Source organism: Vulpes vulpes, unplaced genomic scaffold, assembly GCF_048418805.1.
Source record: "Vulpes vulpes isolate BD-2025 unplaced genomic scaffold, VulVul3 u000000657, whole genome shotgun sequence".
Taxonomy (NCBI): Eukaryota; Metazoa; Chordata; class Mammalia; order Carnivora; family Canidae; genus Vulpes; species Vulpes vulpes.
The window spans coordinates 1,989,114-2,016,197 of record NW_027325810.1 but is presented as its reverse complement, the minus strand read 5'-3'; the positions used below and the strand labels follow the sequence as shown (position 1 = coordinate 2,016,197).

Genomic DNA, 27,084 nt, shown 5'->3' with positions numbered 1-27,084 from the left:
GCATATCATGCAGACTTTTCCTGTACTTCGTTTCCGTCTAGCGTTTTATTGTGAACTAGCAGCCGTTGTCATGGCGCATCCGAGACTACATTATGACGCCACCATGGGTCAACATCATAATGGATGTGCCATCATTTCACATGTGCGGCAGAAAACAAAATGATTCATCTTGGCCATTTTCTTGAGATGGATTTCCTGGAAGTAGAATTACTAGGTGAAAGGAAATGAACATTTTTAAAATTGTTAGTGTTTGCAAGCTGCCCATCAACAAGGTTTTATGTTCCTTTACACTTCTACCTGCACTGAAGCAGCAGGTACCCTGCACATCAGCCACGTAACTTTGGGTGACTTATTGGACCTCTATGTCTTAGTTTCTGCATCAGCAAAATGGGAGTAATACTACCTACTTCACAAGGAGGGAGGGGATTCAAGCAGTGAGACAGAGTCAGCCATCTATGAATTTGCTGTTATTAAAAAAGGAACTAGTTAGACCATTACCACCAGCCCTAAAACCTGATTTTTTAAAAACATTTGCTAATTTGGTAGTGGAAATGTTCTAATTTGAGGACTACCAAAAGTCAAACAATTATTGGTGTTTTTCTCTTCTGGAAATCATCTGTTTCTTCACATTGTTCTCTGAGGATTTAAAAAGTATTTCTTATTGGATTTGTAAGACTTATTAACACAGTAACCCTTTATATATTTGTTGTTGGTGTTTTCCTCAGTTCGCCTTTTAAGTTTTTACAGGATATAGTAGTCAAGCAATCAATGTTGAGTGTCACTGGACTATCCACGTTCCATCCCTTCTTAGGGATCCGAAGCTCATGAGAGGTTTACTGAGGCCCCAGGGGTCAACTCTAGCTATACCAGACTACACCCCCCACTTCTAACTACCTTCTCCCCTCTATGTCCCATCATTCCTGGTATTTCCCCCAGAGAAATCCAAGAAGGAGAGGGGAGGATCTCCCAAGACCATAGTGACCTACAGGGAGGGACAAAAATGCAGATTGCTCACCTGAAGCAGCTCTCCCTCATTCCAGGGAAACTTCCTCTGGTAGCCCAGTTGCCTCCCAACCCCAGGGGTCTGAGGAGTCTGCACCCCTCCTGAGCATTCCTAGCAAATTCTACTGGGCATCTGCTCGAGGTGAAGCCTTAACACCTGGCTCCAAATTAAGAAAAAAGTGACAATGCTTTGCAGACACAAAGCTTGAGGATTTCCTGGAAGTTGGGAGATTCTGTGGGCTGTTGCTTCTGAGGTTATTAGGATCCTAAGAATGGCAACAAACCCTACGTATATGTGGGGTTGGAGAGTGTGTCCCGGGACCTCTTCAAGTTCTCCCTCACTATCTTTACCTGGGTTACCCTGCAGTCTCTATACTAGTGGTTCCAACTCTGGCTGCACCTGGAGGAAAAAACACCAAAGCGCAGACAGATTCAGGTTAACTGCTCTGGTTTGGGGCCTGGGCCTCGTGAAGCTCTCTAGGTGGTTCCCTGCGTGCAATCAGGGGCTTGTCATCTCCCTCTGGGGCGGGGAGTGCAGGGAGAGGCCTGGGCCCGGGCAGGGGGGGTCCCCAGGCGTGGGCCCAGGGCTGGGGCAAGCTAGAGCGCGGTGTCGGACGAGGGGGCCTGCGGCGGCGCCTCGCGGGAGTAGAAGTCCTCGAGCACGCTCTGCGGGATGCGCTTCAGCATCTCCTTGGGGAAGATGCGCAGCAGCTTCCAGCCCAGGTCCAAGGACTCGAACACCGAGCGGTTCTCGTAGGGGCCTAGGGAGGAGCAGGGTCAGGGCCGTGCGCCCCCCACCCCCGGCCCAGGGCGCCCCCAGCCGCCTCACCCTGGTTGATGAAGCTCCTCTCGAACTTGTGCAGGAACTCCAGGTAGAGCAGGTCCTCGGAGGTGAGCGCCTCCTCCCCCACCACGGCCTTCATGGCCTGCACGTCCTTCCCGATGGCGTAGCAGGCGTACTGGCGGGGGGCGGGGGCGAGTATGGTTTATACTTTCCAACAAATGTGATTTTTTTTTTAAATTTTTATTTATTTATGATAGTCACAGAGAGAGAGAGAGAGAGAGAGAGAGGCAGAGACACAGGCGGAGGGAGAAGCAGGCTCCATGCACCGGGAGCCTGATGTGGGATTCGATCCCGGGTCTCCAGGATTGCGCCCTGGGCCAAAGGCAGGCGCCAAACCGCTGCGCCACCCAGGGATCCCACAAATGTGATTTTTGCAATCTCCTTTCTTCCCCTTCCTCCCTAGTGGTGAGACGAGACCACCTTGGTTTTGTGTCCTGCTTTGGTACCATGTTGGAATCTACCACTTTCTCCCAGAACTGCCGCCTGGTTTGGTTGTCAGAGCCGAGTCTTTCCTCTCCTTATTGAGTGACTTGAGGGAATGTGGTGGAATTTTTTGGGGGTGGGGGGGCAGCAGCACTTCACATTTATTGAGGGCCTGCCCCCAAGGAGCTCACAGCCTGGGGGCCAAGACCCCACATGTGCTGGGGTGGAGGGAAAAAAGAGGTAAAGGCAAAGAGGCAGGCAATGCAGAGACACTGTGGCCCAAGCAAAGGGGTTGCAAAGCAGGCACAGGCAGGGGGCGGGGGGTGAGGAGCAGGGGGGAATGGCGGCCCTGCAAGTCCTGCCTAGACCTCAGGATCGCGGACCAAGCACAGGACTCAAGGCTGCCCCTCCCCAACCAGGTTGGTACCACCTGGGTGGGGGTGGCACTGGAGTGCCCCGGCTCCTACGCCTGCCCTGAGCCAGGCCCCCACAGCGTCAGCCTTCTCCACCCAGGACTGGACCATGCAGACCCCTGACAGGAAAAGGGCAGGCAGCTCAGGTTTGGGGGCCCTGACCAAGACAGCAAGGTGGAGTCCAGGCCTGTAAGGGAACAGCTTGAAGCCTGGGCAGTCCTAGGTCCCTGGGCAAGGCCCCCAAGGAACTTCGAAGATTCTCATGGAAGCCCCTGGGCCAGGGGCGCGAGCCCGGCGGGCCCAGGTGGGCTGAGGCCACCCCGGAAAGCTCCGGCCTCCTCTGAAGCCAGCGTATCCCATGCTGTGTCCCCCTTACCAGCTGGTTGGAGACATCTCCGTGGTCCTTCCTGGTCATGCCCTCCCCGATGGCCGACTTCATTAGCCGAGACAGGGAAGGGAGCACGTTGACCGGAGGGTAGATCTGGGGGAGCAGAAGGCGGTCCAGACTTCCCTTCCCTCCCTACCCCTGCTTGTGCCTCCTGTCCCTGGGCCCCTGGGCTTCTCGAGGGCCTGCCCCTCGCTCCTCCCGCACAGCTGGGCAGGTCATGCCCTGCGCCCCTGTCCCCACAGATTCTAGGGCTTAGGTGTTCACTGTCGGCTCGTGTGCTCCTGGACAGGAGGTGGACGGCAGACATGACCTGACTTAGGTAATGAAAGTCAGCATTTCAAGACCTTTGATAATTTGGACAAAAACCAGGTTGAAGCTTAATAGCTGCAAAGAAGGAAACTACTAAGCAAAGAGGGAAAAGACACGGGTTGCCTTCGACCTCGGCCGGGGACACATTGTCTAAGCAGCTGGCACGTTATTCACCATCTGCTTGTGTCACTTACTCCTTGTTTTGTTCACCAAAGCAAATCACTGGGAAGGAACAACAAGTGGTATTTACTGAGTATCTACTATGTGCGGGATCCTTTCCATATGCCGACTGACTTGATCCTCCACGGTGCACTCCACCGAGTGATAAATGCCATTATTTCCATTTTATAGAGGAGGAAACCCAGCATCAGAGGGATGAGATGCCCCCGTCTGGTAGGCTGGATGTGTACCACAAGTGTCTGTGAACCACAGTCTCCCTGGGTCAACTCCTCTTTGGAGTCAGCCTTGCCTGGCCCCTCCTAATTCACAGAGAAACGAAGCGCAGCTGGTGGTGCGACACCTGTTAGTGTCCCCGGAGGTGGTGAGGAGAGCACTGAGTGGGTCGGGAGGGGACCGTACTTGTCTGTTATGAAGCTGCCTGTCCACGTAGATCTGTCCCTCTGTGATGAAGCCCGTCAGGTCTGGGATTGGGTGGGTGATATCTGCAAGGAAACGCACCGGTCCCTGTAGATGGGGCCCACGTCTCCAGCCACCCAGGTCGAGTGGGTTCTCTTCCTCTCATGGGAGTGATGGGGTATGTGGAGGCAATGAAAAGACAGTGCACATCTTGAGGAAGGAACAGAGCCACTGCGCACCTATGCAAAAAACCACGGGCCTTTGAAGCATCCCAGTGGGAAGGGAAGGCAGGGGCTGCAGTAGAGACTCACCATCATTGGGCATGGTGAGGATGGGGATCTGGGTGATGGACCCTCCGCGGCCCTCCACGCGGCCTGCCCGCTCATAGATGGTGGCCAGGTCTGTGTACATGTATCCCGGGAAGCCTCGGCGCCCAGGCACTTCCTCCCTTGCAGCTGAGACCTGCAATATCAGTGTTGCTGGGTAAGAAGGGGGGCAAGAGGCTGAGTGGGAGGTTCAGCAACTGTGAGAAATGCAGTGGGGGCACGCTTGGATGGGCAAGTTTCGGGGTGTAGGGACCAGGGAGAGGCAGGCACGGCCCTGACACCCTTCACCAGCTGCCTCACCTCCCGCAAAGCCTCTGCATAGGAGCTCATGTCGGTCAGTATGACCAGCACGTGCTTCTCACACTGGTAGGCGAGGAATTCAGCAGTGGTCAGTGCCAGGCGTGGGGTGATGATCCGCTCGATCCTGGAGGTACAGCCAGTGTTTAGAGAGCCCAGAGGCCTAGGCCTGTGTGCCATCGAGCTGCAAGTGCTGAGTGGAAATCTCACAGTGCACAGGAGCAGAGGAGTGGGTAGGAAGGATGAGCCCCATCTCCCAGGCACCTAGTCAGGGCTCTGCTTCCTGGGGGTGGGCAGTTCACCAAATCTGGCATTCCTCCCTTCCACCGTCCACGGGAGGAAAGGGTAGGGAGCCTGGGACAGGCAGGGAGTTGGGTGAGAGTAGGACAAGCAGGGCCCAGAGTGTGGAGAGGATGACAGCACCCTGTCCCAGGGGGCCCTGAAGGTGAGGGGCTCTGGCCTTCAGCGCCAGGCAGGGGCAGGGCTCCGGCTGTAGCTGTCTCTTCCCCAGGCTCCCTCCCGGCCTGGCTCAGCTGGAGCACTGTCTGGATTCTCTCTGTGAGGCTCCTCCCATACTCCAGAGCCACTTAGTGTGAGAGTCCCTCTGCTTGCTCTGCCCGCTTGGCAGCCCCTTTCCACTCTGAGCTCTCCCGAGTCCCTTCCTCTGGCTGCAGGCTCTCTCAGTCCTCAAGCTCTGTGCCAGTGGGTCTTTTCCCTGGTCATGTCGCCTGGGCCTCCAGAATTCTGTTACTTTAGTGTTTGGAGCAACTTCAGTACCTGGCACAGTTTATTAGCATTTTTTTTCATCCACCTGACCCACGGATGTAAACTCATATTTTCTGAACTTTACAAATAGTCTTTCCAAATGAATAAACGAACAAAAGGCAGAATCCGACCTATACACACAGAGAATAAACTGATGGTTGGCAGAGGGAGGAGCTGGGAGCTGGGCAAAATGGGTGAAGGAGCAGGAGTTACAGGCTTCTAGTTACATAGAGAATACGGTCCATGGTATTATCATAATGCTACTTGGTGACAGGTGGCAGGTACACTTGTCGTGAGCACAGCATAAATTATAGAGAAATTGAATCACTATGTAGTAGGCCTGAAACTAATGTGACATTGTGTCAACTGTAGCCATATAAGAAAATTAAAATGAAAACCAGCAGTTTCTGTAAACAAATGGATTAAGGAAATATCTCTTTAGTGGTGACTTTGTGGAAGTGACTCAAGGATAAGGAGCCCTGACTGGGGACAGTGGCTGGACGCAGATACTGGGAAGAACAGAGGGGCTGCAGGTGGCAGGTGGGGTTGAGGTCCAGTTCCCTCTGTCTCTCCGAGGGCTAACCCTAGCCCTTACCAAGCCTCAGATTCCCCGTCTGCACAGAAAGGGGTTGTTTTCCCAACCCTGGCCCATGGCTGTGGTTCTGGGAGACTCGTGAGCTCTGGCACTCTGGGTTTTGAGGGGGGATGGGGTCGGCTGCCTGAAGACAGTCTGGGTACCAGGGGCTGGCTCACGTGGGGTCGTTGGCCAAGTTCAGGAAGAGGCAGACATTCCCCATGGTACCGTTCTGCTCGAAGTCAGACTTGAAGAACCTGGCAGTCTCCATGTTCACCTGGACACACAGCAGGGAGGGCTGGAGCCTGAGGGCTGGGGCCCTGGCCCATCCCATCTCTTCTCAGTAAAGCCTATTGACTGGCTAACAGTCCCTGGGATGACCCAGCACCTGAGAAGGCAGGGGCTGGGTTTGCTGCCCAGTCCTGGGTGGGAGCCCATCAGGCCCCCAAAGAGAAGTTCACATTTCTTCAGGTTGAGCTCTGCTCAGTGCCATCCCGACCCCTCACCTAGGCAGCTGCTTCTCTGCTAACCCTTTCTTGGGCCCTCTGAGGGCCCCACAGTACCTGCTCCCTTGGCTTTCCCGTCCTCCAGGCCACCCTGGGCTCATCCTATAGCTACCGTGTCCTTTGGAGTACGTTGAGGGACACACTGTCCTATACTGAGTGCCACCCCAGCCCCCGCCCTCCACTTCAGTCATGCTCTTCTTGCCTCTCCCACCAGATAGGCCTGGACTCTGACAGCTGCTCAAGGAGAAGGATGATGCCTCCCTCATCATATCAGACAGAGCAGGATCCAAGAGAGACAAGGCTGCCTGCCCACAGCTTTCAGAACTTGCCAATCTGCCCAGCTCCTCTTACCCCCATGGCCGCAAAGACAATGGCAAAGTTGTCATCATGATAGTCCAGCACAGCCTTGGACTTCTTCACCAGCCCAGCCTGGCGGCAGATCTGGGCAGCAATCTGCGGTGGAGTGGATTGGAGGGAAGGGCATGAGAACCAGAGCCCCGGGCCCAGACCACTGAGCACCACTGAGGATGATGGGTGGAGTAATTTCCAGTCCATCCTCCTGCCAAGGCCTTTGTGGGAAGGATCCAAGGCCAGAAAGATGAAAGGGCTGCCCCAGATCCTACTGCTTTCCTCGCGGTGGAGGACACTTGGGGACACAAGGAGCTCTTATGCAGCCCTGAGTCCATGAGCTGCCAAAGGACAGCTGCCAGTCTGGACGGCAATGACCCCTGCGTGGCCGGTCCTTGCCTGTTGGACTCAGGAGACCCTCCTCACTGGCTCACCAGCCCTGGCCTCTGCCCCATCCCTCCCTCTTGGTCCTGTGTGCAGGACCTGCAGGCCTCACCTCGTTGTGGGGGAGCCCAGCTGCTGAGAAGATGGGGATCTTCTGACCACGGGCAATGCTGTTCATGACGTCGATGGGAGAGATGCCCGTCTGAATCATCTCCTCGGGGTAGATGCGGTCATGGGGATTGATGGGCTGGCCTGGCAGGTGGCGAGCGTGGATCCATGATCAAGAGTTCAGGTCCATCCCTGTCCTCCCCCAGCCCTGCCCCAGACTCCAAAGCAGCGCTATTTAACAGAATTTTCAGTGATGATGAAAATGTGCTCTCACTACACAACCCAGTACAGTAGCCCGAGCCACGTGTGGCTGCTGAGCATGTGAAATGTGGTTTTGAAATGAAAGTACATTCCGTTTGAATTAATTTGTACTCAAACAGCCACGGTCCAGGGCTCCCTTGGACAGTGCTGCCTGGCACGTTAGAAGCAGCAGGCAGGGGGCAGCTCCGGCTGAGGCCCCCGAGGCTGAGCAGGTGTTGTCCGGGGCTCAGAGGAACTGAGGGTGCCCTGGATGTGTATTCTGTGCTCTGCCTCTGACTTCCCAAGTGGTTTGAGGCCACCCACGACTTCTGTGGGCCCCTCTGGTCCTCAGAACTAACAGGGCTGGAGGACTCAGGATGGCATCCCACAGGGACTGGCTGTATCTGCTCCGCAAGCCACCCAGGTGGCTCTGAGAGGCAGGGACAGGGAATTGGAAGGCAGGAGAGTGATGGTCTTGGGGCACCCTTGGAACTTTGCACCTGATGGTGGCATTGAGGAGCAGGAAGGAAGTCTGATGCCAGCATTTCAGGCTCTGCAGCAGATTGGGGGGCAGAGAGAGGCTCTGCAATTCTCCTCATGTACCCAGTCTGCCTGGCGGTCTGACTGACCTGTGGCTGAGCCCTGGCTGATTGCCCCTGGGGCAGAAGTTCCAAGGGCAAGGGCAAGGCGGCAGAGGCCGGCTGGGGGTGGGGAGGGTGAGTGGGTCCCGAAAGCTGTCCAGAGCCTCTTGCTGGCCACTCACCATTGATATCCAGGAAGTCCTCTGCCATGACCACTGGCCCCTTGTCAATGGGCTTGCCGGAACCATTGAAGACCCGACCTGAGGGTGAAGGCGGCTGTTGGGGGATGCTCAGGGCCAGCCCTAGGTCTCCCTCGCTCCTGTCCACCCTCCACACCACCACCGGCTCTCACCGCCCCTCACATGTCCCTCTCCCCTCGGCCCTCAGTTACCCCCAGAGAGCTGGCTACAGTGACTGTCTCCCTGAGGAGCTTACTTCCTCTCCTGGAAATCTTTACAGGTGAGGCCTTGGCCCATGAAATGACTCTAATGAAGGGTTTTAAGGCTGAAAAGAGGGCCAGGTATGGCAGATCTTGGGAGAAAATTAGGGGACGTGCATTCTGTTTCAGCCTAACCCCAAATAGATGACCACCTACTGTGCCCCTAGCTCATCGAACCAGTCTTCCTTGTTTACAGAACATCAGCTGTACGTCTGGCTCTGAGCTGGACCCAGGGGTCAAAGAGAGAAGACACAACTTCTGACCTCCAAGAACTCACAGCAGAGGCAGACAGGCAAAGAGGCAAGGACAAGGCAGTGTGCCAAGTGTGTGGTCGGGGAAGCTGGGCTGGTAGGACAGAGGAGCACTACCCGCTCACCCAGCATGTCTTCTGACACTGGAGTCCGTAGGATGTCCCCTGTGAATTCACAGGTGGTCTTCTGGGCATCGATCCCAGAGGTTCCTTCAAACACCTGTGGGACAAGAGGTTAGGTACTCTAATAAGGGTCTTGCTGGGGAGAATGTGGCCCTCCATTCTAGGCTCCCTTTGTACCCAGCTCTGGGCAAGATGTCTTGGGGAAAATAGGATGTTTCCTGCCATGAGGGTTTATAAGACAGGAACTTTGTGGGTTTGTTCATTCATCCAACCAGCCAACATCACGTTGACACCGCTTACCTGAACAATTGCCTTGGTCCCAGACACCTCAAGCACCTGTCCACTTCTCTGAGTCCCGTCAGGGAGGGTGAAGTTGACGATCTCAGCATACTGTGCAAACTGGCAGGAGGGGAGAGCAGCCAGAGCAACCATGAGACCAAAGGTGAAGTCCCTATTCCCCCACCATCCCTCCTGGACCCAGTCTCAAGCTTCTATGTCCCCTTTTGTGACCAGGCACTATTAGAAGTGAACTCGAGGGGCTGGAAGTGGGGCGTTTGAATTCTGTTTGGGACGCAGTGCACCTGGACCGGTAGGAGCACTGACCTTAGGGTTGGAAGACTTTAGGGTGAGAACTGAAGCTCTGATGCTTAGAAATTATGTGATGTTATGGAAATTACTTAATGTTTCTGAGTGTTACTTTCCCTGTCTTTCAAATGAGGATAATAAATAATAATACATATTGCATAGGGCTTCTGTGGTGAGAAAGTGACATATGTGAAGTCATTAGCTGGTGCCCACGACCTGTAACAGCTCAATAAGACGTAGTAATTACGATGGCTGTTTAGGTCCCATGAACAGCACCATTGTTTCTGCCTCCGCAGACCACAGTGCCCTCCTGGGCTGTCAGGTGTCCCCCTGTACCAGTGCAGTCTTTCCCTAGCCATAGGGCTAGGGCTGATTCACATGTCATCCTCATAGGTTTCAGGAATATTCTGAAAAAAGATATTCTCCAAAGAAGAATACAAATGACCAATAAGCATGTAAGATACTCAGCATCATTCGCCAGCAAAGAAATGCAGATCAAAACCACAAGGGGACACAATGTCACACTCATGAATAAGGCTGTAGTGAGAGGACAGATAATGACAAGTGTGGTTGAGGGTGGTGGAGAACTCAGAACTGTCACACACTACTGGTGGGAATGTAAAACGGTGTGGCGACTTTGGAAAACTCTGGCCCTTCCTCAAAGGGTTAAACATAGAAATACCACATGACCCAGCAATTCCACTGCCAGGTATAAGCCCAAGAGAAATGAAAACATGTGACCACACAAAAACTTGTGTATGAATGTATATAAATGTTCATATGCAAGTAGCATCGGTGTTCATAACAGCCCTAAAGTGGAAACAACCCAAATGTGCACAGATGATGAATGGATAAAGATGATGTATCTACACCATGGAATATCATCAGCCTTAAAAAGGAATGAAATACTGATCCATGCTACAAGGATGAACCTTAGAAACATGCTAAGTAGCGAAAGAAGCCAGACAGAACAGGTTACGCTTTCTACGATTCTATTGATACGAAGTATCTGAAAGAGATCCATAAGACAGGAAGGTTTAGAGGTTGCTGGGGTCTGGAAGGAGGGAGGCTTGAGGGTGACAACTAATAGGTACAGGGTTCTTTTGGAGGCGATGAAAGCGTTCTGGAATCGGATAGTGTAGTTGCACAGCTATGTGCAAATACTAAAAACCACTGAACTATGCTTTAACAGAATGAAGTTTATGATATGTGAATTATAAAAAAACAACTAGGTGTCCCACTAGGACCACAGGTAGGTTGGGCAGGAGGAGGTCTGCCCCAAGGGAATCCCCCAGCTCTACGCTCTACACACGCTCCGGAATCAGAAGAGGCTACAAGCTGGACCGGGGAAGCTGGGCTGGGAGAGCCGACCCTCCCCACTGACAGTGGCTTCAGCTCTTGTCACCCCCAAGAGACCTAAGCCCTGCACCTGTGCCTTCTTCCAGGGGAGGTACTGGAGACGGTGGGTAGCTACCTTCAGGGTCCCTCACCTTGCTTCCCGGGGAATTGTTACTTCAGGGAATAAGTCATAATCAGAATCTAATAAAAATAAATGGTAAAAAGATGACATCCCTCCTCACAGTGTTCCTCAAATCCTAAGAAGTTAAAGTGCTCCTCTAAGTTACTCCTTGGATGTTAGAAGAAATCAGAACTGAAATGATAAATGAAACGGAAAAGAATAAGAAAGGACCTCTCCTTGCACCATGACCTATATAGAATAAATCGGCTCTACCGTGCTTTTTGACCATAATCAAAACAAGTTAGAAATAAAAAACAAGGGGTGCCTGAGCGCTTCATTTGGTTAAGCATCTGCCTTGGGCTAGGGTCATAATTCCCAGGGTCCTGGGATGGAGCCCCGCATCAAACACCCTGCTCAGTGGGGAGCCCATTTCTCCTTCTCCCTCTGCTGATCCCCCCTGTTTCCCTGCTTGTGCTCTGTTGATCTCTCTCTCAAATAAGTAAAATCTTTTTTTTTAAAAAAAAAAGGAAATAAAAACATTCATATATTTGGCAATTTAAAAACCAATGTAGAAGAATGTAGAGTTAGAAAATATTTAGCACTAAATAATAATGAAAACTACATATCAACTTATATGCATTTACACTTTATCTTAATTTTTAAAGATTATTTATTTGGGAGGGAGAGCAAACAAGGGGGATGGGAAGAGGGAGAGGGAGAAAATCTCAAGCAGACTCCATGCGGAGCACAGAGCCCAACACAGGGCTGGATCTCTGAACCCTGAGATCATGACTTGAGCTGAAACCAAGATCAGATCCTTAACCAACTGCACCATCCAGGTGCCCCACATTTAAGCTTTAAATGCTTATGCTAGAAAAAAATTAAGGAAGTTTAAGAGTATGCAACATGAAAAGTTAAAGAAAATGATAGCATTAAAACCCCCAGTAAAGTAGGGGAGGGGGATGGATGAAATATGTGATGAAGATTAAGGAGTGAACCTGTCATGATGAGCCCCAGGTGACACATGGAAGTGTTGAATCACTATATTGTACATCTGAAGTAATGTTACACTGTATGTTAACTGGATTTAAAAGAAAAACATAAAAAAAATATAGTAGAAGAAATAATAAAGGGCAGAAATCATGAACACAGAGAAAATATAACAAAGAAGATTAAAAGCCAAATAGGTTCTTTGAAAAGCCTAATAAAATAGACTGATAAACATTAAGAAAAGAACAAAGACATAAATAATTATTAGGGTAAAATAGTCAAAACTATACTAATAGTACTGTGATACTATACTAATATACTAATAGTACTAATAACTATACAAAAGCTATACTAACAATATTCAAAAGTAATAGAAGGGAATTATGAGCAACTGTATGCAATATAGTTCAGACCTTAGGTGAAATGACTAAAGTTCTAGAAGAAAACAACTCAAAACAAAACTGATTAAAAACCAAATAGAAAGCTGGAATAGGGGATCCCTGGGTGGCGCAGCGGTTTGGTGCCTGCCTTTGGCCCAGGGCACGATCCTGGAGACCCAGGATTGAACCCCACGTCGGGCTCCCTGCATGGAGCCTGCTTCTCCCTCTGCCTGTGTCTCTGCCTCTCTCTCTCTCTTTCTGTGTGACTATCATGAATAAATAAATAAATAAATAAATAAATAAATATTAAAAAAAAAAAGAAAGCTGGAATAGTCCTACAATTCTTTTAAATTTTTTTTTAAGATTTTATTTATTTATTCATGAGAAAGAGAGAGAGAGAGAGAGAGAGGCGCAGAGACATAGGCAGAGGGAGAAGCAGGCTCCAAGCACCGGGAGCCCGATGTGGGATTCGATCCAGGGTCTCCAGGATCGCGCCCTGGGCCAAAGGCAGGCGCCAAACCACCGCGCCACCCAGGGATCCCTAGTCCTACAATCTTTAAGATGGTACATATAGTGCAAAATCTTTCCACAAAGAAAACATCAGTCCCAGATAGTTTTACAAGTTCTGACAAAGAGCAAATTATTTGAAACTTTCTTGAGCTCTTCAAAAGACTAATGGAAAAGGAATGGTCTTGAACTGATTTTATGAGGCAAGGAATACCTTGATACAAAATAAGATAATTAAGGGAAAATTATAGGCAATCCCACTTATGAATATAGATGCAAAAGTTCTACACGAAAAAAAAAAGTTCTACACGAAATACTAACAAACCAAAACCAGCAAAGTATAAAAAAGATCAAATTACAAACCAAATGATAAAAGAAAACATGAGGGGGCACCTGGGTGGCTCAGTGGTTGAGTGTCTGCTCAGGTTGTGCGGGATCCCAGTGGGGAGGGAGCTTGCTTCTCCCTCTGTCTGTATCTCTGCCTCTCTATGTCTTTCATGAATAAATAAATAAAATCTTTTTAAAAAAGAAAAAATAAAAACAAAACAAATACACACAAATACAAATTAAAAAGACCAAGTTGGAATTATTCCAGGAATTCAAGGTTAATCTAATATTAGAAATCTGATAATGTACTTTACCTTATTAATGGATTATAGGATTAAAAAACCTGTGATCATCTGAAAACATTCCAGAAAAAGTAAGAAAAAAACCCCAAAACTATCCCCGATTAAAAACAAAAACTTTGAGATTAAAGAATCATGATATCCATAATTATAAAAAACAAAACTACCCTTTGAAAACAGAGAATAAAAGGGAAATTCCTTAACTCCAAAAAGCAGTCTCACAAACTACAGAAAACATCATACTGATATAACGTATAAAACAGTCCCTTTAAAATTAGGAACAAAACAAGGCCTGCTATCCATCATTCTATTCAGCATTACATTGGAAGAACCAGCCAATGTAATATGATGAACAGAAAAGAAACACTAGAAGGAAATGAAATTATAAAAAAGAAAACCTCCTAAACCCCAAATATAGTAAAGATGGAACTCTCTCAAAAAAAGTAGATCAATTTCTCTTATAAATATAGATGCAATATAAATATAAATATAAATATATATAATATAAATATAAATATAGATGCAATATAAATATTGACTGTTAGACAGTCAGATCAAACAGTGTACCAAATAAACAGGCATGACTAAACAGGGTTTATTAAAAGAACATAAGCCTAGATCAATCAACCTCTAGAAATTTGTGAACATTTGACAATATAATTTGTAATAATAGGGAATTATTTTTGTAAACACGGATTAAAAGAGAAACCCCACAGGATTATGTAAATAGAAACCCAAAAGGCTTTTGCTAAAACTCAGCAGTGTTTCTAATAAAATCCTATGTAAAACGGGAAAGGAAGGCAACTCCTTGAACACTAACTAGACCATTTACCAAACCAACATCAACAAGCTTCTAAATGGTGAAATGCCAAATCCATTTTTATTTCTAATAAAATCAGTAACACAGAGATGCCCATATTGGTATTGTTACTTAATATTGTTTTGGAAATTATAGTTTATACAATAAGACCAAAAAAAGAAATTTAAAAGTATACTAATAAATGTAAATGGAGAATCTTTTTTATTTTATAAAAAATATATATATAACATAGTGAGAGGAGACTGTATTCTTCAGAAATGTCAGAGAAAGGATGTGGAAATGTTCCAGATTACAGGAGGCTACAGGGACATGACGACGACTAGAGGCTGAACCTGACTCCAGGCTGGACCCTCTGCTGGAGGGAGAAAATGCTATAAAAGACTTTAGTAGGACATGAGAGACTCCTAACTCTGGGAAACAAACAAGGGGTAGTGGAAGGGGGGTCGGGGTGATGGGTGATGGGCACTGAGGGGGGCACTTGACGGGGTGAGCACTGGGTATTATGCTATATGTTGGCAAATTGAACTGCAATAAAAAATATAAAAAAATTTAAATTTAAATTTAAAATAAAAAAAAAGACTTTATTAGGGCAGCTGGTAAACTGGAATATGGATGGTCCCAGATGAGCATATAAGTGTAGATTTCAGAAGTTGGTAACTATTGTTGTTATGTAAGGGAATATCCTTATTCTTTGAAAATTAATACAAGTTTTGGGGGATAACTTACCCTTGAAAGATCTAGGAAAAAGTTATGCACACATACGCCTACACATGCAAAGCAAAAGATAAAACAAATGGGGTAAAATGTTAACAACTAGGTGTACGGATGTTCCTAGTACTATTTTTATTTTTACAATTTTTCATAAATTTGAAATTGTTTCAAAATAACAAGTAAAATTAAAGTGTGCTGATGTAAAAAGAGACAGAAGTCCCTTTGTTTGCAGATGATAATGTATATATAGAAAAACTCAAGAGGCTCTAGTTAAAAAAAAAAAACAATTAGTAAAAGAGATTGGCAACTGTATACAAGATAAATATGTAAAAATCAATCCCTTGCATTACTGTGTGTCAACCATAGTTTAGTAAAAATAAAATGAAAAAAAAAACTAAAAAAGAATCTCTTTTTTTCTATTCCAGCCATAAATAGACAAGGAAATGGAGAAAAATGTTCTATTTATAATAAGGCCCAAACTCATACAATATCTGGAAATAATTTTGACAAGAGAGGTGCAAGAAAATAATAAAACCTTACTGAAGGACATAAAACAAGCCCTGAGCAGATGCAGAACAATACTATTTTCCAAGCCAGAACAACCTACTGTCATAAAAATGTAAATCCTTTTCGAAAGCATATAAATTAAATGCCTTCCCACTGGATTATTGTTTCTTCTGGAACTTAACAAAATCATCTTAAAATTCATATTAAGTGTCTGACAATATCCAGAAATAGTTATGGAAAAAATCGGAGTGGAGGACTTGCCTTGTCAGACATTGAAATGTGCTCTAAAGCTGCTGAAGTCAAATGGTTAAGTGATGGTGCGTAGCAGACAAATGGATCGGTGGGGCAGGTCGGAGTCCAGAGACAGATCAGATTTTAGGAGACTGTTGTAGAACAAATGTGGCAAATTACTTCACAGGGGAAAAATAGAACTTATTGAATAAATGGTGCTAACCTATCCAGCTATCTACGTAGAAGATACCCCATCGTAAACACAAACACATTCCAGGCATTTATGACCTTTAAATATAAAGGTTTTATAAAAATACTAGAAGAGCTTTTCTTGTTTCGTTTCCTCCGCTTTTCTAGAAAAGCTGGAGAAGAGAGATGTCTTAAGTAAGATGAGAAATCCAGAAGCCAAAAAGAAAAAAAGAAAAAGAAATCCAGAAGCCATCAAGGAAAAACCAGAGAGGTTTGATCGTATAAACGTTGGACATTTCTGTATGGCAGAGGCCGTAAGCAAATGTGAACAACGGACAAAGAGCTCCCACAGCTCAAAGTGTGCACCTCCAGGTGTAGGAGGATGTCACGCTGCAGAAAGTGAAATCCAAACCCATAAGAGGGTACGGAAGCATAAGGAGAGGCGGGGCAGGACAGTTTTCATCATCGGGAGAGATGCTCAGGCCCGCGGGGGTGCTGGGTCGTGGTCCCCACGCAGGCTGCCGCGGGCTGGCCGGGCTGGGCCCACCTCAGTGCCTCTGCCAGTCTGCAGGTTTTGAACCTGCAACTTCATTTCGGGGACCCACCTTCCCGCAGCGAGGGGCCCAGCAGCAAAGGGGTATTTTAGCAAAGCCTGGAAGCCCGCGGAGCGTCGGTGCAGGGACACGCAGGCCCCAGGCTCCAGGAGGCCGCAGCCCTGGCTGGGCGCGAGGCCGGGGACAAGGACGTCCGGACGCTCACGCGCGCGCCTTTTCTTGTTTCACTCGTTCCAAGGAGCAAGCTTTTAATTTTTTGGTGATTAAAACGTAATAAAAACGTGGGATGTCCAAGGGTGCGACTGGCTGTCACCGTCGTTTCTCCATCAAATCCCGCCTCTGCCTAAGACAGTGACCTTAGGGGCCTGGGCGGCGGAGGCGCGGCTCGAGCTCCCGGCGGGGCGGGGCGGGGCGGGGCGCACCCCGGCACCCCGGGCACCTGCAGGGCCCACCTGGACGCCCCGCGCCGCGCCGAGGACGCCGGGAGCGCACCTCCTCGCCCCCCCACCCGCAGCGGGGTCGCCGGGGGCGCAGGGCTCGGCCAGGGGTGCGGACCGCGCGGCGGGGCTCGCCGACCACGAGAGGGCGCCCGGGAGCGAGGGCTGCGCGGCCTCAGGAGCCTGGCCTGGGGGCCTGGGCGCCGGGAACCCGGAAGCTGCGCGGCGGAGCGCAGGCCGGGGCGGGGCCCGCAGAAGGCGGCGGAGGGGCCCCACAGAAGGCGGGCGGCGGGCCCTGCAGAAGGCGGGCGGCGGGGGGGCCCCGCAGAAGGCGGGCGGCGGAGGGGCCCCACAGAAGGCGGGCGGCGGCCCCTGCAGAAGGCGGGCGGCGGGGGGGCCCCGCAGAAGGCGGGCGGCGGAGGGGCCCCACAGAAGGCGGGCTGCGGCCCTGCAGAAGGCGGGCGGCGGAGGGGCCCCACAGAAGGCGGGCTGCGGCCCTGCAGAAGGCGGGCGGCGGAGGGGCCCCACAGAAGGCGGGCTGCGGCCCTGCAGAAGGCGGGCGGCGGAGGGGCCCCACAGAAGGCGGGCGGCGGGCCCTGCAGAAGGCGGGCGGCGGGGGGGCCCCGCAGAAGGCGGGCGGCGGAGGGGCCCCACAGAAGGCGGGCGGCGGAGGGGCCCCGCAGAAGGCGGGCGGCGGGGGGGGCCCTGCAGAAGGCGGGCGGCGGGGCCGGCGACGACCGGGTGGCAGAAGGCCGCGACAGCCGCGCAGGACGGAGGGCGGAGGAGCGGAGGGAGCGGGGGCGGCCGCGGCGGGAGGAAGGCGAGTGCGCGGCGCAGCTTCCAGCCAGGTGCCGGGGGACTGTGAGGCCCGCCCCCCCCGTGGAGCGGTAGTGGGGCCCCTCGGAGGACAGTGTCCGGCCCTGCGCGTGTGCACCCGGGGTACCCGGGTTACGGGGCGGGGGCGCTCACGCCGGAACGCGCAGTGCGGAGGGACGGAGGCTCGAATCCCAGGCCGCGGCCGTGCGCTTGACCCCAGGAGCCCGTTCGGAGCGGGGTTCTCCCAACGCCCACCCTTGGGCTCTAGGAGGACTGCGGGGGGGGGGTCAGTGCCACCCACCGCCTCTGCTGGGGGCCAGCCGAGTCCGCAGCCAGCCTGGGGTCAGGCAGACGGGAGCTGCAGCCCGCACCGCGCTCCGAGGGCTGGGACTTCTCTGCAAGCCCCGCAGGGCTGGTTGGAGGAAGCGCCGGCCTCCCAGTCCTCCCCTCCTGACGATGCCCAGGGCGGTTTGGGAACCCCCCTTTGGAAATCGTCTTCAGGGCTGAAGCTTTTTCCTTTAAAAGTTTGGAAGCAGCCACAGACGTTGGGAACCAAGCGCTTTCTCCAAGTCTCAGCAAGGACCGGCCTACATCAGACTACAGCAGTTGGCAGATGTGTCCCCAACGCAGCCGCAGCGCAGCACCTGGGAACTTGTCCTGAATCAGAACTTTGGGTGGGGACCCCAAGAATCCTTCGGGGGATCCTCCCGCGTGCTCAAGTTTAAACACCACTGCCCTAGTGAGCCCCGAAGCACCCCAGGCAGGTGGCTGCCAGCTAACGGGACTCCTCTGTAATGCTTGCACAAACTGTGTGACTGTTTGTGAGATCAGGGCTGAGAGTGTGGAAGTTTAATAGTCTACAGGGGTCAGTTTTACAGTCTACACTCAGGGGTTTAGCCTTTTACACTCTACACCCAGATCTCCAAAAATCAGAGGAAACCATGGAAATTACCTCTAGAAAAAAGAGCAGGAACATGGATACACAGTATCAGAGGTTTGCTACAATTTCGAGGCCCTTATTCCCTGGGCTAGGGACTTTCTAAATCTTTTTTTTTTTTTTTTTTTTTTTACTCATGATAGTCACAGAGACAGATAGAGAGGCAGAGACACAGGCAGAGAGAGAAGCAGGCTCCATGCACCGGGAGCCCGACGTGGGATTCGATACCAGGATCGTCTCCAGGGATATCTGTCTCCAGGATCGCGCCCTGGGCCAAAGGCAGGCACCAAACCGCTGCGCCACCCAGGGATCCCAGGACTTTCAATCAACATAAAATTCTCCCCCCCCCCCCCAATTTTTCCATTTGAGGAAGGCAGCCGGAAGCATAATTGCGGGTGTGATTCGATTTGGGCAGGAGGTGGCGCTGGAGAAGGGGAACTGTGGCATCTTGCCCAAGTAACCCAGGAGGAGGGCAGGGGGTGTGGGCCCCGACGGGTACATAAGCTGTCCTCTCCATCTCCTGAACTTAGGAGACTACACACCACTGCTGCTTTTCCTTCCTTCTGCAAGTCCAGGGTTCTCTGGGGCTCTCCAACACCCTGTCATTCTTCCTGCTCTTAGAAAGTTACAGACGCATCTACTAAGCACTAAGCACCGCGGTACCGTAGGTCTAGGGGTCTGGCTTGTTTCCTCGTCGTCTAGCCCCATTTAATAGTTGGGAGAGTGGATGTCTGGAAAGGTACTGAGCCTCCAAACCCCAGCCGGGGCAGCAGGTGGCAGCGACTGTTCCCTCAGGCACGTTAGCACTTCTGCATTCCAGGCAGAGCTAGTGCTAGCTGTTCTCAAGGAAGAAAAATAAAAATACATTTTTCTGATTTGATCCGCACCACAACGCTCCTGTCATTTACTAGATGAGGAAACTCGGATTTGCACGCCTGGATCGATGCTTCTCAAACTTCAGGGAACATCACGTCCCCCGGAGGGCTTGTAAAGACTGACTTCTCAATCGGAGAAGGACAGACATTATATGGCCTCATTCATTTGGGGAATATAAAAAATAGTGAAAGGGAATAAAGGGGAAAGGAGAAAACATGAGTGGGAAATATCAGAAAGGGAGACAGAACATGAGAGACTCCTAACTGGGAAATGAACTAGGGGTGGTGGAAGGGGAGGAGGGCAGGGGGTGGGGGTGACTGGGTGATGGGCACTGAGGGGGGCACTTGATGGGATGAGCACTGGGTGTTATTCTGTATGTTGGCAAATTGAACACCAATAAAAAATAAATTTACAAAAAAATAAAATAGAAGAAAAAAAATAAAGACTGACTTCTCTGCATCCCCCCCCCCCCGAAGTTTCTGATTCTGTTGGTCTTGGGTGGGAGCCCCTGGATCCGTATCTGTAACAAGTTCTCAGGCAGCACTGACGCAGCCCATCTCCAACCGACGGGTAGCTGGTAGGAAGTATGGGGTGGAGGAGTCGGAGTCAGGCTGCGTGACACCCGTGCATACCCGCCTAGACACTCCATCACACTTCCTCCCAGGGTCCCCCCAACGCTAGTGGGTCAAATGGGATGAACTCAGGATCTGGTTTCCAGGAATGAGAGGGTCAGATTTAGTCATTCTGACATTTATTCATTCATACATCTCATTCATTTACTCACCCTTCCTTTGACTAACTGAGTACCCACAATGGACCGGGTGTTCAGTTAAAGTGCGGTGTGGGGCTGTGCGGTATGAGTACTCAGGAGCAGTGAGTAATAGGAGGGATATTACAGCGAGGGGACATGTGGCCAAATGGCTTAAAGGAGCTGCCAACGGGGCAGCACAGAAGAGGGAGAGGAGGGGCAGGCTCATGGCCCAGGGGCCTGGGTGAAACTTCTAGAAGTGACCTCTCAGCTAGCCCTGGGGATGAGTCAGAGGAAGGCATGGGGGAAAGGTAGTAGGAGAGGCGGAGGGAAAATAGGAGCAAAGACAGCAAATGGCAGCTCCATGCAGGGGCAGGGTGGACTTCCAAGGAGGGAGGGGAGAGTGGGAAGGTAGGCAGGAACCTGTGGGATGTAGAGCCTGAGTGAAGACGCTGGGTGAGTCTGAAGCAGGGAAGTGAACGGGTCAGGTTGCAGGGGGCGCCCGGCGGGGGGCCTAGAGGCCATGGCCATAATCAGGGAGCAGTGGAGTGGGCGACTGCTGACAGATGGATCGTTGGCACTGATAGACTGGGGCCAGGAAGGGATGACTCAAAGGTAGCACCAGTTTTCCTGTGTGGGGTGGGAGCCTGATGGGTGGAACTGTTTGGTGGAAGAGGGACAGCAGAGTGATCTAGTACCTTTGCAGGGCCCCTTATGCCTTAAGAATCCCCAACCCCAAATTGAAAATGCTACCAGTCTGTGCCGGGGTCCTGCAGTTCCCCGGGGGACACATGGGAGCCCACTTCCCACTTCTTTCTGTGAACCACCCACGCTGCTGGCTCCCAGGCTGAGGTACTCCGAAAGCCTCTGAGAACCTTGAGCTGGGGAGAAGAGCTAGGTGGCATTGTTCTTCGGCCTTCTCTTCCTCTTAAAAGAAGCAGATGGAAGAGTCCAGCTTGTGAACAAGCTCAATACAACCATTCTACTGATGAGGAAAGAGGCACAATCACCCGAATCCCCCAGTCCTGGGCAGTAGGTGTGGGTCCCTGAAGGCCCAGAGGGGGTGGGGTGGGCACTGAAAAGGCGGGAAGGGGAAGGGGGTGGCTGAGGAGACAGCTAGGGGGGAAGCGGGTGGAGAGGGGTGACAGGGAATTAGAAGGGACAGGCGGGCCCAAGGGGGACAGCCAGGGACAGGGCAATTTAGAAGAAATCCTACAGGGCGGGCTAGAGAGTCCTGGGATTTGGCCTTGGGGCCTGGCAAGAGGTGGAAGAGTCTTACCTTGACCTGGTCCAGCACCACCAGGGGCCCATTGACGCTGCACACAGTCCTGTAGGCTGGAGAGGAGTGCAGGCCGGTGAGGGTGTCACACCCAGACACCCAGAAACACACACACACACACACACACACACACACACACACACACACACAGGCATCCTCTGCTTTCCGTCCCTGGATGCACCACCCCCACCCTCTTCCCAATCTGGGCTGTCAGGGTCATTAGCTGTGACAGGGCCAGCCACCATTGCTGTAAGGGTCATGCCCCTGCCCGCAGGGCCCCCCGCTGGCTTGGACACCTGCAGGAGGCTGGGGGGAGGGCCAGGGCAAGGGCAGAGGCCCCTCAGAGTCCTCTCCTCCCCCTCAGCCAGCAGAGGTCTTTCTTATCTTGAGCCGGCTTCCCCTCTGGCCTCAGCCCCCATCTTACCCACTCCTTCCTCTCTGACCCACAACATTTTCCAAAAGCTTCTGGCCCCCAGCTAGAGATGAGAAGAGAACTACCCTCTGTGTCTGTCTGGGAGCATCCGGCACTGACTGGGCACCGCCTGTGTGTGTGCGTGCGTGCACCTGTGTGTGTGTGTACACCTGTGTGCCTGTGTGTGCGCCTGTGTGCCTGTGTGCACCTGTGTGTGTACAACTGTGTGCATGTGTGCCTGTGTGTTGTGCACCTGGGTGCATGCATGCACCTGTGGGCCTGTGTGCACGGGTGCCTATGTACCTGTGCGCATGTGAGTGCACACCAGGTGGTGGGTGGTGCAGACACCTGTGAGGAAAACCAGCCAGGGTCCCTGCTTTGCCGTGAGGCCTTGCCAGGGAGGGTCCTGGAAGGAAAGAATGACAAGGAAGGGGGAAGAAGAATGTGCCAGTCCCTGTGGCTGGAGAGATCCACAAATGAGGAAATGAGCTCAGCTTACAGGGAGCCTCTGAGCCCAGTGTTGAGGAGCCCTGAACTCCAGTTAGGGACCCCAATAGGAAAGCCATGGACTGACTGGCCGACAGGAAGCCTATCTTGGTTCTGCTAGGGCCTAGCTGGGAGACCCTGGGACTCTCCCCCACTCACGACCCCGGAATACATAGCTCTTCCCTGGGGTCCCTGTGAAGCACCAGTGGGACAGCTGGGATGAGGGACCCTGACGAGGCAGGAGGACAGAGCGCCTGGAGGATCACTGGGTCACTCACAGATTGAAGGTCATCAGAGGGGAGAGTGGTCTAACCCTCTTTTCAAAAGGAGAGGAGAATGGAGGTGAAAAACCTAGCGCAGGGTCCCCCAGCGCGCTTGAGGCAGAGCTGGGGCTGGGTTCCCGCCCTGTGCTTCCTTCCCATCAGACACAGTGGCTCCCAGCCACTTGCCCTCCTGCAAGCCTGGTGCCCAGTCACCCCTCTCCGAGAGAAACTAAACGCCACCTGCTCACGTCTTCCCCAGTCTGGGCCTTCGTGCTCAAACTCCTCATTTTTGTCTGATCTACGCTCCTTTCACTGGGACTTGGGCTAGAAAGACCAACTGGCAAGGTGATCCTCGTGGGGATGTTTGCAAGGCTCTTCTGAGCTTAGGACTGCTGGGAAAACTCAAGAACGAGGGCACAGAAGACCCGCTCTATGGGGCTTGCACCCGGAGCAGGGGAACTCCTTCAGCTTCCTCGGGTTCCATGGGGGACGCAGCCAACCTTCCCTCCTCAGCCAACCTTCCCTGGCCCCGAGGCCTGGGCCCCAGAGATGGCTGCTCCCGAGGGCAATGGCCCAGTGCCCCCATCTCTGGTGGCCCTCCCACTAAGCAAGCTCTGGTATTTTCCATTATGTTTCTTTAAAAAAAAAAAAAGATTTTATTTATTTGAGAGAGAGAGCACAGGAGCAGGGGTGGAGGAGAGGGAGAAACAGGCTCCCCTGCTGAGCTACCACAACTCAGTGGCTCCATCCCAGGACCCGGGAATCAGGGATAGGGACCAGAGCCAAGGGGAGGTGCTCATTCCTGAGCCCCCCAGATGATCCTGGTATCTCCCAACTTAAAAACCACTCCCTGGGCCCCAGTCCTTGCACGGCTGCTGCCCTTTGCAGCCCAACTTCTGGCAAGTAGGGCTGATTGCTCACTTCCTTTGCCCACCTTCCACCTTCTCCTTGAGCTCTCCAAGTGGGCGTCTCTCTAGGCCACCCCAAGGGACCAGGCACAGCTGATCCAGCCCTGGGAAGAGCTGGCCTCTGGGTGGCCCTATAGAGAAAATACCAGGCCAGTCGTGGGCTGTGAAGGCAGAAGCAAGACACAAGCCGGTGGGCTAGGGCGCGGGGGAGGGGGAGCTGGGGGTGGGTAGGGCCCAAGGTCCACAAAGCCCTGGGGGACTCTTTCTAATTCTGCTTCAGAGTCCAATCTTTCAACTTCCTCCCTTCCTTCACAGCTGGGTGCCCATTCACCGTCATAGCACTACCTTGGGGAGGACTCCTGAGGTGGGGGGAGCAGGGGTGAGGGGGGTGGGAGGGCGCCAGGGCCCTTGGGCTGGGTGCCCAGTGTGGTCTGCAAGCCCCCAGCTCACCCAGCAGCCTCAGCCCGGCCCTTCCACCCTGGTGAGGTGCAAGGCGGGGCAGCGGTGGCGGGGGCTGGCCCCAAGACCTGGAGGGGCTCTCGGTCAGCAGTCGGTAGGCCTTCCGGAGACTCCCAGACCCTCCCTCCCTCTGCTCCGCCCCTCCCCTGCTCCTTTGTCCTCGCTGACATTTCGGGTTGCACTTGGGGCCGCAGGCGGACCCCCCCTGCCCCCACTCCCCTCGGCTTCCCCGTCAAAGGCCCAGCGGGGGCTCCAGCAGCCCACTAATTAGGGCCTGCCCGGCCACACCTGCAACGTCCGGAGAGGGCTCAGCCGGGCGCCCAGGCGTGAGGAGGCCCGGTGGGGGCAAGCCCGGGGCAGCAGGTCCCGCACCTCCTCCCTGATCCCCTCTGAGGGATTAGGGGAGGGAGGGCAGGGGCTGGAAGCCCAGGCTTCTGAGAAGACCTGCCAGGTGTGACCTCCTCGGCCTCTCAGCGGGGGAAACCGAGGTTTGGCACCCCAGCCTCTGGGTGACCTGACCCGGCTCTACCTCTCTAGCTGGCCTGACAGCCTGTGGGCCCGACCTTTGCTCGTGCTGGGCCCTGTCCCCTCCCCGCTGCCCCTGCCCCAGCCTGGCACCTTCTGCCCCACACAACAGGTAAAGCTCCATGCCACCTCCTCCCCTGGGGAAAGAGCTCTAGCTCTGAGGGTGGCAGACGGGTCCCTCCTTTCCGGGAGGATGTTGCTGGGATTCAGTCCCCCGTCCCCTCCCTCCCCTGTACCCTGCTCCCTCCTTTCTGGCCCATTCCCTCTGCCTCTGCAGTGAAATCACCCTTAAGGTCTCAGGCCTGTTGAGGGCACCTCCTCCAGGAGGCCTTCTGCTGGAATCGCTCTGGGGCTGGGAGCCAGCTGCCCCATCCCTGTCCCTCTGGACCCCCAGCTCTCGCCCTAGGCTCTTTCTGTCTCTACATAAAGTTCTCCTGCTCACAAGCAGGTAGGTCCCCAGAGTCCTGGGGTAGAAGGCCGGCTGGGAGAGCTACAGGGGTCCTGCCTCTAGCAAACAGGGCAGCAGTCTAGGGTTTGCACCCCCATCCTCACCCCTCACAGACAAAACCCCTCAGGCCCCAGAGGAGGAAGGGGGCGGGAAGCAGAGAAAGCTGTAGGGGCCCAAGCACCCTGAGGAATCTGGTCAGCTCCTGGGTGGGGGGAGGCTCTTGGTGGGGCTGGGGCGCCGGTTCCCTGCGGGGACCCTGGTATGCAGCCCAAGCAGAGGCGGGAGCCTTCGTCAGTGCAGAAACATCTTTAATACAGGTGGGGAGCAGAGTCGGGGTGCAGGGGCTCCCCCACACGCAGCTTGTCTGTGGGTCAGCCGTGGGCTGTGACGCATTTGCCTGGGTCAGGGCCACGTGAAGTGACACACAAGCAAACACGGGGACGCTGCCACCCCTGGGATCCAGCCTGGGTCAGGACTCCTGGATGTTTCCCTGTACCTGGGCTTGTTGACTCTAAACAAGGTGCCAGCTGGAGAGAACTGGCTTGGAGGAGGTTGTACCCCGCAGGGCCCCCAGACAGCACGCTGCAGGAGTGATGGGGGGAGCCTGCAGGGCTGGGCTGGACAACTGGGCTCAGGTCCCCACCGGGCCTGGGCTCGGACCCAAGGGGGGGCCAGTCGCTGGGTATTTCTGGGCCGCCTTGACCTCTGCTTGGCCCCAGGGGGAGGATCTGGGCTTCCCTCTTCCCCCATTCCTACACAGGGCAGGGCCTGCAGGGCCTCCAGGGTAGACCTGGTCCCATTCAGTTTCTCCTCTGCTGGAATGTGCCCCACCCGGTGCCTGCCTCCAGCCTCTGGAGGTGCCTCCACACCCCAGGCTGTTCCCTGCACCCTGGGCCTGCCCACTGGGCACTTGGTCCCTTCTGGGTGGATGCCAGCCCCATTCAATGCAGACCCAGCTCTCGGGCTGCCCTGACAGGTGGCCCCTCCCCCTATGGCCTGGGTAACTGGGGGGGCGGGGGTGCTAGGCCAGCTTCTCCCCAAACACACCCTGTCAGGAGCCTCAGGCCCTGCCTGGCTGGGGCTGGACAGGCCGGTTTACTCCAGTGAGCTGGGCTGCCTGAGAACTGGAGAGTGACCTTGGCAAGGAGAGATGAGGGGGTGCTCCCTCTGGCCCTCAGAGCCCTACTGGTGTCTGGGCCCTCGATACCGGCGCACCTCGGGATCGCCCCCTCCGAGCCCTCGGCACCCAAGGCCACAGCACACACTCTCCGTCACCCAGCTGTATGGACACAGACACACGACATCCCCTGGCCGCGTACCCACGTTCTCCCCGTGAGCCACACGCTCATGCGTGGACACACACACTCACCCTGAGTGTAAAAGCGTGCACAGGTACTGTCACATGTTTCCTCACTCTGATCATACACACATGCAAGCTGCCACACAGATTTACACATATCCTCACCCAGGTGAGGGTGGGAGCGTGAGCAGACCCAGGCACGTGGCTTATACACAGACACCTGCCCGGAGAAGGCCCAGGTGACACGGACCCGTTGACAGCACTCGCAGTGGCTTCCCCATCCTGAGAACGCGGGCTAGCCTGGGTGGGGACCCCATCCCTCCATCTACAGAGGGGGGCCCCTTGTCCAGGCGGTCCATCGAGTCACCACCCCCCCCCAGATCTTCCTCTGTCTCAGATCATCTCGTGCCCTGAGCCTGAGAAGCAGAGCCACCAGCAGCCCACCCAACCCCACCCACCGCGGGGGCTGTACTCACTGACTCGGGGGTGGGTGATGTAGTTCCGGGTGACGGCCTGCATGTGTTCTCGGGCGGGGCCCAGGCCACAGCCACTGCCAGGGAGCCCCCCGGGCCTACTGTCTACCTTCAAGGCCATGGCAAGGCAGCAGGCAGGAGCGGAGTACCGGAGCCTGCACCCGGCTGGAGCTGGAGACGTGACCAGCCGCCCCTCCCCTGCCCCCGCCCCTGCCTGCTGCCCGCCGCTGGGAGCAGGTAACCTGCCCCCTGCTGAGCTCCT

General features: G+C 53.4%; 1 protein-coding gene across 1 annotated transcript; it reads right to left on the bottom strand.

Moving 5' to 3' along the window:
- Window positions 1–26: 26 nt before the first annotated feature.
- Window positions 27–27,084, bottom strand: ATP6V1B1 (ATPase H+ transporting V1 subunit B1). The gene is made up of 14 exons (XM_026017829.2): window positions 26,826–27,084; window positions 21,549–21,604; window positions 9,197–9,295; window positions 8,900–8,993; window positions 8,267–8,344; window positions 7,268–7,407; window positions 6,775–6,876; window positions 6,097–6,194; window positions 4,582–4,705; window positions 4,267–4,417; window positions 3,959–4,041; window positions 3,059–3,163; window positions 1,832–1,961; window positions 27–1,763 (listed from the first exon to the last, which is right to left on the bottom strand). The coding sequence occupies exons 1-14, from the start codon at window positions 26,941–26,943 to the stop codon at window positions 1,600–1,602; spliced, it is 1,542 nt and encodes a 513-aa protein (XP_025873614.1). The 5' UTR covers window positions 26,944–27,084; the 3' UTR covers window positions 27–1,599.

Excerpts from the sequence above, each read along its gene's own strand:
- ATP6V1B1 (XM_026017829.2), bottom strand. The coding sequence starts at position 26,943 with ATGGCCTTGAAGGTAGACAGTAGGCCCGGGGGGCTCCCTGGCAGTGGC. Across the intron at positions 8,994-9,196 it reads GGACCAAGGCAATTGTTCAG|GTGTTTGAAGGAACCTCTGG; the intron begins GTAAGCGGTGTC and ends CTTGTCCCACAG. Across the intron at positions 3,164-3,958 it reads GGCAGCTTCATAACAGACAA|ATCTACCCTCCGGTCAACGT; the intron begins GTACGGTCCCCT and ends CTGCTCCCCCAG.